The 15,354-nt window shown below is 38.2% G+C and overlaps 1 protein-coding gene across 1 annotated transcript; it reads right to left on the reverse strand.

Annotated features, from left to right (window-relative positions):
- Positions 1-1,101: 1,101 nt before the first annotated feature.
- FUNDC1 (FUN14 domain containing 1) lies at positions 1,102-13,526 on the reverse strand. Its single transcript, XM_006213400.4, has 5 exons — positions 13,344-13,526; positions 12,460-12,616; positions 9,045-9,120; positions 4,591-4,719; positions 1,102-2,613 (listed from the first exon to the last, which is right to left on the reverse strand). Exons 1-5 carry the CDS (start codon positions 13,369-13,371, stop codon positions 2,536-2,538), a joined length of 468 nt encoding a protein of 155 aa, XP_006213462.1. The 5' UTR covers positions 13,372-13,526; the 3' UTR covers positions 1,102-2,535.
- Positions 13,527-15,354: the final 1,828 nt, after the last annotated feature.

Below are 15,354 nucleotides of genomic sequence, written 5' to 3' on the forward strand. Positions count from 1 at the left end.
TAAGTACATCATATTATAAACATTCTATATATTCTTTATGTGGATGTATCTTCCTATAATAAGCATATTTCATTCATATTGCCATTGGAAATAAGAAAACTGCAAAACTCATCTTTTTTTGTGAGGGAGGACTATTAAGAAAAAAAAAAATTTGTCAAAACATCCTCACGTATCTTCCAAAGCCTAAGCCACAAACTACCTGGATTCTATATACTCAAGTTTTAATAAATCTTGCAAATAACTTTTATGCCCTCAAATATAAAAATCCCCATGTTAGACAAAGGCAGGCTATAGGTTTTTCATTCTGCCCAAGCCTCTCCAAGTCATTTCTGATGGAGCTTCTGATTCACTGGACTGCTATACAGAGACGGTTTCCTATAGGTTGACACCAACTCTAGCACAGTAATACGCTTTTCACACAACATCAGCTGAATACCACCATGAACAAAGCATTGCACAGGGTGTATCACAAGTTACTGATTAACACCACACATGACTGCCTCGAGTAGTCTACAACCCCGTGGAGAAATGGTGCGGACATGAGGCAGAACAGGGGACACTAACAGAGAGGGGACCGTATGGAGAACTCTGATAATATTTTGCATTTGTATACAAGTATTTCCAAACAAATCAACAAATACTTGGAGATATATAGGTAAAAATGAAGTGCTATCTTTTTCACTTTTTCACTTTTCATTCCTGTTTGGACTTGGAAAGTAGTTATCCTCGTGACTCATTTGCCACTAAATCATATGCCAGGTTCCCCAATAGAACTTTTCATATAGGAATATTTAGTCTCTATTTGAGGGCAGACATTTCTGTGCCCCCACCCCTCCTTTCCTAATGAATCATACACAGAACAGACACTAGAAATATTTCCAAGATGAAAACCGAGCCAGCTACTGGAGTTCCCCACAGTAGCCCGCCTCATGGTATCAGATCAAACTATCATGCAGATATGCACACAGAAGTGTGGCCAAGTTTCTACCTAATGTAGAATATTTTTCCCTTTTAATTCCATGGTAATGAAAACTTTGGCAAGGCAGAAACAGAGAAAAGCTCGAAGAAGAAAAATAAGTATTTATAAACAAAACCACTTAATATTAAGAAAAGTCTGAATTTTATTTAGCATTTTATGAGGCACTAATGAGAGTAAAGGAAGAAAATGAAGGTGGATCCCATGTTGAATTTTAAGGAGTCTCGCAAGAGTGAAAGCACAGGCTGTGACAATCTTGAAAGTATGAAATGCCTTGTTTACAATACACAAAATATATCACGGGGACTGCCTAGCAAAAGGAGATGGTCTGACTATCTCCAAAGTCTTTCCAATCTGAAGACTCCAACACCTGTCGTTCTGCTGCTTTTTTTCCTAATTCCAACCTAGAACTCTATGGACAGAACAAACAGTACGAAAAGCTTTTCCGGGTAAAGGAGCCTCTGAGGGAGTGTGGCATGGGTCCTGAGAAACAAGTCAACTGGCCTAGTGTTCAACCAACATAATGCTACCTAAAAACCTGAAAGTCTTAGTACTTACATCTCAGACTAGACCAAAGAGACAATTCTCTTTAAGCTACAATTTCAGGATTATGTAGAAAATCACTACTCTTCAGGTAATAAATTCATACTATACTATTAAGGTGACTTTTACCTCTTTGTGAAGAAGAGGTCAAAATAATAATTAGGATTTTTAAAAATGAAAAACGGATTTCAAAGTTAATAAAATGAATCAGTGACTCAACTATATGTACCCTCAAAATAATTAGTTCTACCCAGGCTGCTAGGATAAATAAATGAGTTAAAAAATTAGAAGCTTATATACAAGACAATATTTTTACAACTACAGACATCAAAAAAAAAAAAAAGGAAAAGAGCTTTAGACATGTAGTATTTCCTTAGAAGAGCATTCCTTGAAACTGTTTACTACAGTTATTACATAAGCAAAGTAAGAACTGCAGGAAAAAAACAACCTAAAAATTGGTATTAAATGTGTTTAATATCTTTAATAATTCTATTATTTGTAAATCCTTCCACCAAAAGGGAATTACAGTTCTTCAGTTTATTGCAAACATATCTTAAAAAAAAAAAGTCAGCCCTAATGCTGAAGCTATAAAACAAATTTTTAATTATTGGCACTATACTAAAAAGCACAATGGAGAACATTTTATTTAAATAAAAATGGGGACAATATTTCACTGGGGAATATAGCCAACGGATTTTTTTTCTTAATCTCTCCACGTCTACATCCAATGGTGGTGCTTTATAGGCAAATTTTAAACAAATGCAAATTTTTAAAAAACAACCAAAGCCATGTTGTGCTCAGGAATACTATTATACACATACCATATAGGCTGTTTTATAGCAGATACTAGATTGCCAAATTTCAGACGGCAAAATGCTAAGCAGTGAGTTTGGTATTGTCCAGCTAGCTGTTTCTCGTCATCCTGGAGAAGCTGGCAATGTGTAATGTTGAGACCATCTTGTCACCACCGCTTCACTCCTCACGAGTGACTCCACTGTGACAGCACATTCACAGCCTTAGGATGCAAGGCCTAGCAAAAAGCCTCCCACAAATCCACTGGATATCACGATGTTCCGTTTGACAAACTCTGTCGCCTGAAACAAAGTTTAAACAAAAATACTCGTCATTAGGCTACGACACAGATGAATCTTGAAAACGTGACACTAGATGAAATCAGACAGACGAAAAAGGAAAACGTTGTTTGATTTCCACTTATATGAATAGTCAAATTTATCAAGACAGAAAGTAGAACACAGGCTACCAAGGGCTGGAGAGAGGGGTGAATTGTGGGAGTTACGGCTTACCTGTGAAGAGTCTTCTATTTGGGTTTTTTCTTTGTTTGTTTTGGGGTTTTTTTTCCGGGGGGGATTAGGTTTATTTATTTATATATACACATTTATTTTTAATGGAGGCACTGGGAATTGAACCCAGGACCTTGTGCATGCTGAGCATGGTACTCTACCACTGAGCTCTACCCTCCCCTAGAGTTTTCTATTTGGGATGATGAAAAAGTTCTGGAAATGGATAGTGGTAATGGTTGGACAAAAGTGTGAATGTACTTAATGCTAGTGAATTGTGCACTTAAAAATAGCTAAAATGATCAATTTTACATTATGTATATTTTACCACAATAAGGGAAAGAAAAGATACAAATTTTTAAAAATACTCTTAAGTATTAAATCCTAAGCTAAGTATCATTTTCAGATGCTTTCCTCAATTCTATAGATACTAAGCAAAAATCCTTGTGTAACTATTGGCACCTATTGCAGGTGCCAACCACCCTGCAAGATGCCAGGGCTGTCCATTACATCCTTAGGAGCCCGGAGCCCCCAGCCAGGCCCAGGAAGCTTCTTGCTATTGGAATAACAGGAATATGGGCAGCAAAATTCTCACAGGTAAAAAGAAGTCTCCTAGGGGAAGGCATAGCTCAGTGGTAGAGCACATGCTTAGCATGCACAAGGTCCTGGCTTCTAATCCCCAGTACCACCATTAAAAAAAAAAAAAAAGAAATCTCCTTATAGTGCAAGCATAAATGAATGGACGATCATCAATTTATTAAATCATCATAACACAGATGATTTAATAAATTCCCATGGCATGCACAATGATGTTTATTCACAGTCCACTTAGCCAGGAGGAAAAAATGTGCAAGATCAAAAAAATAACACCTTGATAAAATGTTTAACCCAACTAAAATCATGAAGAAGCAATTAGATAAAGCCACACTACGGGATACTTTGCCTAGATGCTTCAAAAATGTCAGTGTTATGAAAGACAGAAAAACAAAAACAAAGACAAAAAAAACAGATGACGGGACCATTTAAGATTAAGGGAGACTTCAGAGATAAGACAATCAAATGAAATACATAATTTTTAATTGGGGGGGAGATGTGAAAGATATTTTGTGCAAAAATTTTAATATGAATTGTTTATTAGGAAATATTATTATATCATGTTAAATTTGGAGAGATTAATAGTAGTACTTGTAATTATATAGGAGAATATGCATACTCCTGGAAGATATGTGCTTAAGTATTTAAGAATAAAAAGACATGATGTCTTAGACAGTTCAGCGAAAAAAAAGTATAAATCTCACACACACACACACACACACACACAAATGTTGCGAAACATGAACAATTTGGTGAGTAAGTGAAGGGTTTTTGGGTATTCATTGTATTGTCTTTCAACTTTTCAGCTGACTTGAAATTTTTCAAAATTTGGGGCAGTCAAAGGATAGAATAAAAACAAAGGCAAAGGAACATTCAGCTCAATTCTAAACAGAACACAAGAAGAAAACATAGAATGCACATAAAAATATTAATAAAACTAATCCACACTAATAAAATATACACATTTTCAAGCTATTCTACCTCAAAAAAAATTGGTAGTTTTAGTTAACAACTAAAAAAATGAGTGATTTAAATGGTAGCTTGATCTCAAATTTTAACTTAACACTCTAGACATGACCAGAAACACCATTTTTTTAAAAAAGAAGATAATCTCTAGTTACATTCTCTGCTGAGATTCATTAAAAAAAAAAAAAAAGCCCAAAATATACATTGTCTTACTTCTTCAATTATATTGTTGATTTCAGGTGCTGCCTTATTTGCTCGTTTCTTAATCTGTCTTTTTGCTTTGTTTACATCTTTTTCAACTCTCTTCCAGTCGATCTGCACATAGCCACTGTGACTGGCAATCTGCAAAAATGTAATAAAAATGGTTAAATCTAAACCAACTAGGTTGCTAACAGAATGTATGAACATTTAGATTTCAAAAAATTATGAAGCTCACATAAGAATAAGCTCACGTAAGAATCACAATTTATTCACGAAGGTATTCATTTACAGATACTGAGTGCCTATTCCGTGCTAAGCACTGTTCTAGACCCCCAAGCTATAGCCAAGAACAAGGGAGACAGAAGTCCCCACCCTCAGTGAGTTTAGGGTCTATCAGAGAAAACAGACTTAAGTATAAATAATTACTTAGATGTGATGAACACTATGTTAAGAGAAGTAGAGTACTTAATGGAAAAAGAGTCCAAAAATTGTTTATTTATAACTATTCTATAATTCTCTCATAATTTTTGGAATTTGAGAATTCACTAAAAAGGCACAGAGACTATTGAAATTATATAGCTAATAAATAAGTAACTTTAATTAAATAGATGTTTAATTATAAGAGATCAGAAGCCAATCAGTTATTAGGTCCCTAAAATAGCCTGATAAAAGGCTCTTCACTCTCTTTATTTAAATTAAGAATAATGCTCTACACAAGTTTCATGCTATAAATAGGTCTTTTAATAAAACTATAGCTAAATGCCTATTAGCCCTAAGAAAAACTCTTATATGCTGTTACTGAGACACTGCAAAATCTGAACAAGAACAATAGTGTGTGTGTAAGCCAGTACACTGAGTCCCTCCAAATAATACAATCGACATGTCAAGAATCACATGAGCAGTAAACAATTAAGCCTCACGTACCGTCAAGAATCACATGAGCAGTAAACAATTAAGCCTCGCGTACCGTCAAGAATCACATGAGCAGTAAACAATTAAGCCTCGTGTACCGTCTTAAATCACTTCTACCAGGTGGATGCTTTCTTAGTAATCTTTTAATGCATCACTTTAACTATGAACCACACATAAGATACTTTAAATAATAAAAATACCTGATTTTATATAAATAGGTTGGGAATCTTACATTCCATTTTCACTGTGAATGACTCCATAGAAGAATCTATCTGCATTTCTTCCTATATTTATTCAGCTACTATCACATCAAACTCTAGCCTCGGTAAAACAGAGTGGTGATCAAACCAAATGGCAAGTGAAAGCTTTTCCTGGCAATACCTGGCATGGCAATTTGGGTCCCAGACATGGAAGTGATGATGAATCTTAGGGTCCCTTCCACAGATAGCAACCATAAACCCTGGTTAAGCACAAGGACTCCAGAATTAACTAAAGCAAGCAGATTTTGAAGAGGAGTTGAAACTTATAGGAAGGGACCAATATGAGGTGAGTTGCCTATTTTTCTGGCTTTATCCGGAGGACAAGATGGAGTTGCAGAGTGGCTAAAAGTTCAACAGAAAACATGCCATCTTTCTGGCCTGAAGAACCAGAGGACATTGCCCAGGACAATAACAGCTTCCAGGAAGGACAGAGCTAGAGAAGGAGAGCCCCAAATTCTATGTCTAAACTCTATTCAAGGCCTGAACCACACATTCATGGGGCATAATGAAGCACTTGGGCTAAGGCTTAAAAAAAAAAAATAACCTGAGATTTGAGCTGCTACCTGCCACAGATGAAATGGAATTTGCAATTTGAGTCTCACCAAGTTAACCACCTACTAAAATCAAAACACCAACATACTTCATTGGAATAAAACAGAATCCAGACTCTCCACAACATAACATTCCCAACCCAGGATAGCCCAGGACAAAATCCAGCTATTTGATGTGATAAAGCCGGAAGATGTGGCCACATCTCAAAAGAAAATCAACAGATGTCAACTCTGAGATGATGCAGATATTGGAATGATCAGGACTTTAAAGCAGTACTATAACTATGCTCAGTGAGGTAAAGGAAACTACGCTTGTAATCAATGGAAAGACAAGAAATCTCATCAGAGATCTAGAAAATATAAAAAGAACCAAATGGAAATTCTAGAACTGGAAAATACAATAACTGAAATAAACTCATTGGACAGCCTTCATGGCAGAAGGTAGATGATGACAGAGGAAAGTCAATGCACGTGAAGCTAGATCACTAGAAATTATACAATCTGAATAAAAAGACAAAAAAAATAAATGAACAAAACCTCAGGACATTATTATAGAGCCTAAGACACATGAATCAAGAGTCATGTTCAGAAGAAGAAAGAACAGGAGGGAATATTTAAAGAAATAATGGCCAAAACCTTCCCAAGCATGGTTAGGAAGACATTAATTTACGGATTCCAGAAACTCAAGTAATGATCTAACACAATTATGAAATAACAGTACTCAAATGATGCAGGGTTGGGGAGACACAGAAGTTCAACAAATGATAGCTAAATTCCCATCTTCCATAATGGGAAGCCAGTAGTTAATACCTCAAGCTGAAAGACAAAGAAATAGCCAATTAATTTGTTTGGGAAAAAGGAAATAAATACCTTAAGCATCAGCTAATAGTTCGAACTGATTGCCTCAAGGGAGGGGAAAATGGGGAGGTAGTGGGGGAGGCAGAGGATTAATCTGTAATAAACCTTATACATGTGTTTGACCCTTGAATTATAGGCATGTACAACTCTAAAAAAATAAAAACTAAATTTAAAAGATCTATGTACCATTGTCTAATTTAAGATGGCAATGTGATAAATATCTACTGGAAAATGCCTAGAAAATGTTACTAGAAAAGCTTTAAGTTATAAGTAAATTCATACTTATCTTTAAAAATATGTAAAGGTACTAAAAATATGAAAGCAGGCCTAAATAATAGGTAATTAACCTAAATAATAGGTAATTAACCTAAATGCCATTTGTTTGTTTCTTATTTCCTCTTTCTTTCTACTGAGTTTTCAATAAGTCATATTTGTGGGAAAAACTGCTTTAATGCAGACAGGTCCCATGTTCTTCTGCTTAGTGACGTCAAAGAGTATGTGGACTAGACACAGAGAAGTACGAGGTGGCAATGGCAAAATGTGGATTTGAAGGGTACATATCAAGTGGACTGAAAAGGACTTCTGAAAAACTGACATGCAGAGGAGACTGAAATGCATAATTCTCTTTATCTGTGAACATTGTGGGGAACTCTGCTTCAGTCCAGTACCCTTTTCCACTAAGCAGAAATGATACCTGAGTTTTCAAAATAGCTACTGAATATCTTGATTCTTCATAACTATATAATTATCTTAATTGTTCGTTCTATGTAAACCCAAGTCAAAATCAGCTTAAGTAGAATTCTCCTTTGTACAAATACTGGCATATTCATCCAAAGAACTAAATTTAAATATTAACTATATTCCTTCTTACCGCTTACCCCAAGTAATAAGCAATTATTCCTAATAATGCCACCAATAGAGAGAAAAAATATATATATACATTTAAACTATTTAGTAAACAATTCAAAATCTGTCTCTTTGTACTTAAGGCAATGACACTGGTTATTACATGATCAGTGGCTTCGGTGCTGAAGTCAGAGTTTGGTTGCTATGACCATCAATCATTTTTCAAATCTGACAGTTCTCTGTATCTTTAAAACTGTTGCTAACATTTATTCCCAGAGATTTTCAATTTTAGGATTTACTATATTTGATCTTCAGGGAATGATATTTTTGGGAAAATATATGCCAAACAGACATGAATGCCAGATAATATCCTGATAAACATCCTCTAACTGCAAAGCATTTTTAAACCTTATACTTAGAGGAACATGAACAAGACAAAAATTTCAAATCCACTTGTCTCAGAAATAGGATTATGAATGATTTTTTTAAACCCAATTTTCCACTTTCTATATTACTGTGGTTCTCCAATTTTAAAAAACATGTTAGAAATTGCTAACAGCAATTTCCCCTGGGAAGGAAGACTGTACAGCTAGGGAACAGAGAAGGAAAGAGACTTTTTGAATTTTATATATATATATATGTGTGTATATATATATACACACACATTATGTGTGTGAAATTTAAATATAGGTTTTAAATGGTCATGATGAGCAGGTTATGTTACTGATGAGATGCTTATTTTGCTAAGGAAATGCTTCAAGAGAAGTTTGGGTAAGTAATAATGAAAAAAAAAATGAAGCACCTCAAATAGCTGGGATCAAACTATGTTTAAAAAAAAAAACCTAAAAGTATTTAAATTGTCTTTCGTGACAAGATGCCAGCTCTCAAAACTCATTTTAGTTTTTCCACGTACTGATGCCTACAAGAAAAATTCTATCTTCTATTAAAATGGACAGGAGTGAAATGGCTGCACTTGACTTTCTCAGTTCCCAAGGGCTACACATGTAAGCAGACGCAAGGACCTAAAGCTCTGACATACCTGAAGGAGAAGAAAGCCACCACCTACTGCGGTTGCTGCAAGTTTTCCAACTTTCTGGAACAAAAATCCCGCACACCTTCAATGAAAGAAATGACAAGGGGTAAGAACAATCAATGATGTACTAAACCCCTCCCTCCTATTTTCCATTACTTTCCTAATAAAATCTTAATGTCTTCCCATTTCTCTCGATCATGTCCCTTACCTGCTCAGAAACTCTCAATGTTTCCCTTCAGTTATGCAGACTAGTCCAAAGTGCACAATCTACATTGTCTGAGATGTGCTTCAAAATAAGGGACGAAGAGGGGAACTTACAGGAAAAAGACTGGCTACTAAAACTGAATGTTCAGTACTCAGGGGTTTATTACACTCCTCCTGTTAAGTTGAAATTCCCCATAATAAAAGTGGTTTGCTTTGTTTTGTCTTTTTCAACACAGTCAAGATGTTGCTCAGACCTGGCCGACCCTCACCCTACCCAAACCTACTCCAACCCAACTAGCTTCAAGACAGGTCACCGCTATTGCTCGAGGCATTAATCTCCCTGTTTCTAGGGGGTTTCTATCTAAACCTTTCCTACCCTTTAAGGTTCAGCTGAAGGTCCACCTTCATGACTACTTCAGCCCACATTTCTCATGGCTTCCTTATCTATTTCTCTCTATATATTAAACCTGTTTTGTCTCATCTATCCTGTAAGGTCAACCCATACTTCTTTCTTGATTTCTCTCCTTCAGCGAAGCTCATACTTCCCTTTAGTATTCCAGATCCACAGTGTGCAAAAGAATCTCGGATTTCTAACTCTAGACTTCTGTACATGGTTGAATACTGTCCCCCCCAAATCCATGACATTCCCAGAACCTCAGAATGTGATCTTATTTGGAGTAAGGGCATTGCAGATGTAATTAGTTAAGATGAGGCCATATTGGAGTAGGGTGGGCCCCAAATCCAATATATCATAGAGACACTCAGAGGGAAGATGGCCATGTGATGACAGAGGCAGAACTGGACTGATACGTCTACAAACCAAGGAAAGCCAGGGACTGCTGGCAGCCACCAGAAGCTAGTAGAGACGCATGAAACAAATTCTTCCTCTGAGCCACCAAGAAGGAAGTAACCTTGTCAACACCTTCCAAACGTCTAGCCTCCAGACCTGTGAGAGAGTAAGTTTCTCTCCTTTTAAGCCACCTACTTGTGGTGCTTTGTGACAACAGCCCTAGGAAACTAACACACACCTCCATGAATGGAAAATTTACATTTCCAATTACACGATGAGCTTCTCTTGCAACCAGAACCACATACTCAAAATGTGCCAAGGCAAACATCATCTTTGCAACCAAGCCATCTGTTGTGAAGGTCCCCATTTATAAGTGCTCACACCATTCTCCAGGCTCACCACCTCATGCTCATCTTAGACTCTGCCCTCTTCATCGCCTTTGGAGTCCAGCTGATTGCCAATTCTGTATACTCGAGTATCTCTAAAACATTTGCTCCCGTCTTCTCTCCATTCTCAAGGGCATCATCACCTTGCTTCCAGACCACACTAAGGGTCCTCTAACTAATCTTCACACCTCCCATCTCTCCCAGCAGGCGCCCATCCTGATGTCAGTTTTAATTTCATACTATGACCACAAGCCTATAGCTACCTACAGTCAATCTCATCTCAGCTTCCCATTTATGTCCTGAATGGGTCTGAACTGTTAACTGGTTAAGTGAATGTCCATTAACCATTCTTCCTCAACATACGCCACAACAGTACATCAATTTTATACCCTAAGAAAATTGCAAAAATGTACTGCACTGACTCATTGCAGCAAATCACCTGTATAATATTAGAGTCTTATTACACAGCTCCTGGACTGCCACCTGGCTATGGTTCAAACATCTGTGTCCTTCGATAGGGGAGACAGCGACAAAGACTCAGAAAAGGGAGCAGAGGAGGCAAGCAGTAGCCAGGTCTTAACAACATCCCAGGGGGTGTGCTTCGTAAGCATGTCTATCCTTTGCTTGACGGCAGAATGAACCTACGAACTTCCCCTGCTCTGTCTCTAGGCTTTCCAAGCAAACTTCTGCCAATTATGGGGCTTCTCACCAAGTTTGGCCTTAAAAGAGAAAAACATACAATGATTTAATTTGATTGCTCAATTATTTATAAGTCTCTTTTAAGATGGGGCTTTAGGCCCTGACTCACATTAACCAATCGCCCACAGCACCAAATTGTGAGCTTATTTAAGCAGAAGGCCAAGCCCTGAATTGTGGCCAACCAGGTACAACCAGCCTGTGAAGAATGATCTGAGTAACCAGGGCTCTGACCAGGAGTCTCTCTAACTGCAGGCTTTTTGCATAAGCAGCATTATTTAAGTATACATCATGAATAAATACTGAACCTCTTCATCACAGAATCTTCATAATGAGCGTTTCTACCATAAAATGGCATTAAGTAAAAAAGACATTTAAAAGAGTGCACCACTGTTCCAAGGTGCATGTGAAACACAAATCAAAAGAATTCATTTTATACTTATCAGATAGTTTAAATATGTAAATATTTAAATTAATGTAAGATGAATTTAACTTAGAATCTTAAGAAAAAAATGATTATTCACAAGTTAAGCACCCACACTAACTTCAAAACTTCTCTAAGGTCATGAACATTTTCAAAATAAAGGTCAAACTTGTTTCTGACCCTTGTTATTTCCCTAATCTTTTAGTCCCAGAATAACAGAATTAGCTCTATAGTAGCAATTATATAATCATGTGATCTGAAATGTTAACTGGTTAGGTTAATGCTTATTAACCTCTCCCCCTTAATATACTCCACAATATTATTACTGAATAAGCAATCGGTCCTTTAATTCCAACAAAGACCCAATGTGCTACAAGTCTTCTTCAAAATATTATCATAATCTGAACTAGCCCACAAAAATTAACAGAATCATCTGTATCATAATCAATCATTTTTACTGAGAATTTTATACTGTTCTCCACAGGGCTAATAATCCCTGAGACCAGTGTTACTGTGGGAGTTCTCACAGGGTTTTCCAGTTGTTGTCATTGAACAAGTAAAAATTATTTACATGTAATTAACTCTTCTCTTACATATTTTCCTCTTCTCACCCACTGTCACTGAATCAGATCCACTACATTTACTAAATGGGGGGGGGGAATATATAAAGAATCAAAATGAATGGTGAGGAGGGAACAGTGGAGGGCATGGAGGAGGAAGACCACCAAAACCCAACAGTCTCTGAGTGTAGATTACACTAATCATATCAGAGAAAAGCCTTAAGGTACAGCTCTTCTGGGATTAACAGTGTAAAGCCATTGAGTGAGCCATAATTGGCCTATATACAAAAGGGCAGCAGTCAGGCTCCCAATGACAGTCAGGCTCCCAAAGAAATTTAATGAAAAAAGATGTTGTTCTCACCAGCCACTCACTCCACCCATTACAATCTGGGTGGCCACTGAGTATTTCTCTACCATAGGTCCGGAACTGTGGCCAAACACTCGACTCCACCAGTGGTGTCTTCTTGCATACTCAGTTAAATCCAACACTTCGTAAGAATCATCATCACTTTCATATTCTTCAAAACAGAAAACGAAAACAACTAATTTAGAGTCAACCGAAAGTTAGAAATGTCCTACACATTCTTCATCTGTTATAATTCATTGTTACTTTTGCCCAACAGCTAAAATCGCCCATATGGAAACAAAGTTTGTTAAACCCAATCCCTGAGACTAGGGCCTCGAGAGTCAAGGGCCTAGCATCTCCTTTCCAAAGGCACAGGGACCGGCCTAGGGGCCTGGGGCAACTCTAGTTACACAGTAGAGGGGTCCCCCCCGCCCCAAATCTCAGCAGGTCAGTTCAGTTTCACAGCATGAAGGGGTCATCCGCAAATCTCAGGTTCAGGGTCAGTGCAGAGTCCATTTTCATCAGTGGGAGAAAGATGGGGGTCCTCCACTGACAGAACCGGTTTGAAGGAATTATTCGGCAAGAAGAAATTATTCCAGAGCCAAGACTTTGAAAAACAAAAAACAAAAATAAATAAAAATTTTTAAAAAACGTTATAAGACGGAGAGGAAGGGCACGAGGTGAAGGTAAGGCAGGAGGTGGGGCTGTGTTGGGGGCGGGGGTCGCTCTTCGCCTGCGTTCCGCAGAGAGAGGAGGGAGAGTCTAGTTCGAAGAGGGTGCTCAAAGGGGCTGCCTCAAAAAAACAGAGCCCCCAAGAACCCCGGCGCAAGAGAAGAAAGAGGCAAGGTCGACAGCTGTGAGTCACGTCTAAGACACTACTTCGCGCCCCGGCCGCTCACCTTGGGGAGGGGGGTTCCGGGTCGCCATGATACCGCCGGCGGCCTGTACTGAAGGTGGTCCCAGCCCGCCCACCTCTCCCCCACGACTTTAAGAACCGCTCTAGGCTCAGGTGGAAGTCTATGATCTCTTTTTTTTCCTCCTCCTTCTCTTCTAGGCGCGTTGTCCTGTCCCCGCCCCCTCTTCTAAGCGCAGGGCCTTCCGCGCAAGCGCAGGGCTCGGGTCGCAGGGAGGGGGGAGGGGAGAGGGAAGTTGGCTTTCAGCCCGCGAGGGCTGGTGGGAGTTGTAGTCCTTTGCCCTCCACAACCCTGGTTTCCCACCCCTCCCCCTCGAGAATTTCCATAACCTGAACTGTGCTTTTTTGTTTTAAAGAGCCTCAGGGCTGGAGGGGAGGGGCCGTCCCATGGTGGTTAAATCGAAACCACTTGCTTGCCATTTGTAACACTGTACCAGAAAGAGGATTTGAAAAGAGAGAAGAGAAACTGTTTCAAACCACCCTTTTCTAAGGAGTCAAGGGCTCACTAACGGTTGGAAATTTTTTCTAACGCGCTGCTGCTGGGAATTGGAACCTTTTCATCATCACCTTCTCCACAGGTTTCCTGCCTAGAACCCGACGGAGGTTGAGGGAGGCCTAGGAACTGACCTGACACAAGTTATTCAAGAGGACATCATTTTTAAGCATCATTTTTACTATTTAAATCTGACAGAGGAACCGGGTCAAGTTCTTCACGCAGAAGCCCCACGGGATTCTGTAGAATGAAAAACCATGTGGATCACCAAGCTGCTAACTCAGGTTCACAAAAATCAGCCCCGAAACTTGTTTTGAACTTGCACTGCACCCGTGTTCGTCGTACAATTAAAACAGCCCTATCAATATTCGTATTACGAGAATACGAATATGAAGAAAAAACTAATTCTTGTAGAAGTTACATTACTTAAAATATTGACTTCATAATTGCACTTGGCTTTTCAAATCCTGGTGCTTTAAATGCAAGGGTTGATTCTCTAAAGTTCCTCAGCCTGTGCCACACCCCCTCGTCAACCCCCGGCCAAATGCAGCTCTAAGACTGGCTGGAGATGTCAGTGTCCAAGGACACTTTGCCTAAGATTACACTTTTCAGAAACAAAATAACTTTAAGGAACATAACTTCAGAGGTCCTCACTGAAATGTTTTTTTCCCCAAGAGTTAACAGATTTAAGTTCACACTCTTTCCTCCCCGTTGCCCACCTACTCGTGATGAGGTTATAATAAACAGAAAAATAGCAAATGATAGCTAATGAAAGAAGAGAAGGGAAAAAAGAGAAAAGAAAATTGCAAATTGGGAGAGCAAAATTACAAATTGGAAGAGGGTTGACTGGGCCAATGACTTCCAAGTTACACTTTCACATACTTTTAGCAATATCTGCCTGCTACATAAAGAAGCCACTTTCCTGTCAAGGCAATGGTGTTTAGAATCAAATGATTATGGAGAAATGAGGGAGAAAATGGAAACAAAACACTGCCCTTAAGATCCCAAAGAATAGACCTTTGTATCCAAAAGGTAGCCAAAACATATCTGATAATGAATTAAAAGGCAATCATTTCTCTAAAGGACTTGAGGGCTGAGAAGGAACTTTTTAATGCTCTTCCATTTTTTCCTGCAGTGATATACATGCCCTTGCCATTACCTCAAGGAAGCTGGTTTGTATGATATATTTTTCTAGCGTGAGTTTTTTTCTTTCCTAGTATCAAAAAAGCTGTCATTTTGTGGGCTCAGTGATGAATGGTTTAATGTGTAAATTGTGTACACATATGTTAAAAGGTACTCTGATCCTCCTGATTGGTTCAAGGGTTTTTTTTTTTTTTTGTAATTTCCATTTTGAATAGTGGTTGTTGTTTGGGGCTTTTTTGTTTGTTTTGGGCTTTTTTTTTTGATGGGGGGAGGTAATTAGGTTTATTTATTCATTTTTTTAATGGAGGCACTGGGGATTGAACCCAGAACCATGTGCATGCTAAGCACGTGCTCTACCACT

This window comes from Vicugna pacos, chromosome X (assembly GCF_048564905.1).
Source record: "Vicugna pacos chromosome X, VicPac4, whole genome shotgun sequence".
In the NCBI taxonomy this organism is placed as follows: Eukaryota; Metazoa; Chordata; class Mammalia; order Artiodactyla; family Camelidae; genus Vicugna; species Vicugna pacos.

Bases quoted from the DNA above. Each gene is read 5' to 3' on its own strand.
- FUNDC1 (XM_006213400.4), bottom strand. From the start codon at position 13,371: ATGGCGACCCGGAACCCCCCTCCCCAAG. The intron at 9,121-12,459 runs GTGAGAACAACA...CTTTCATTGAAG, and splicing joins ATGGGTGGAGTGAGTGGCTG to GTGTGCGGGATTTTTGTTCC. The intron at 4,720-9,044 runs GTATGTCAGAGC...ACATTTTTGCAG, and splicing joins GTGGCTTTCTTCTCCTTCAG to ATTGCCAGTCACAGTGGCTA.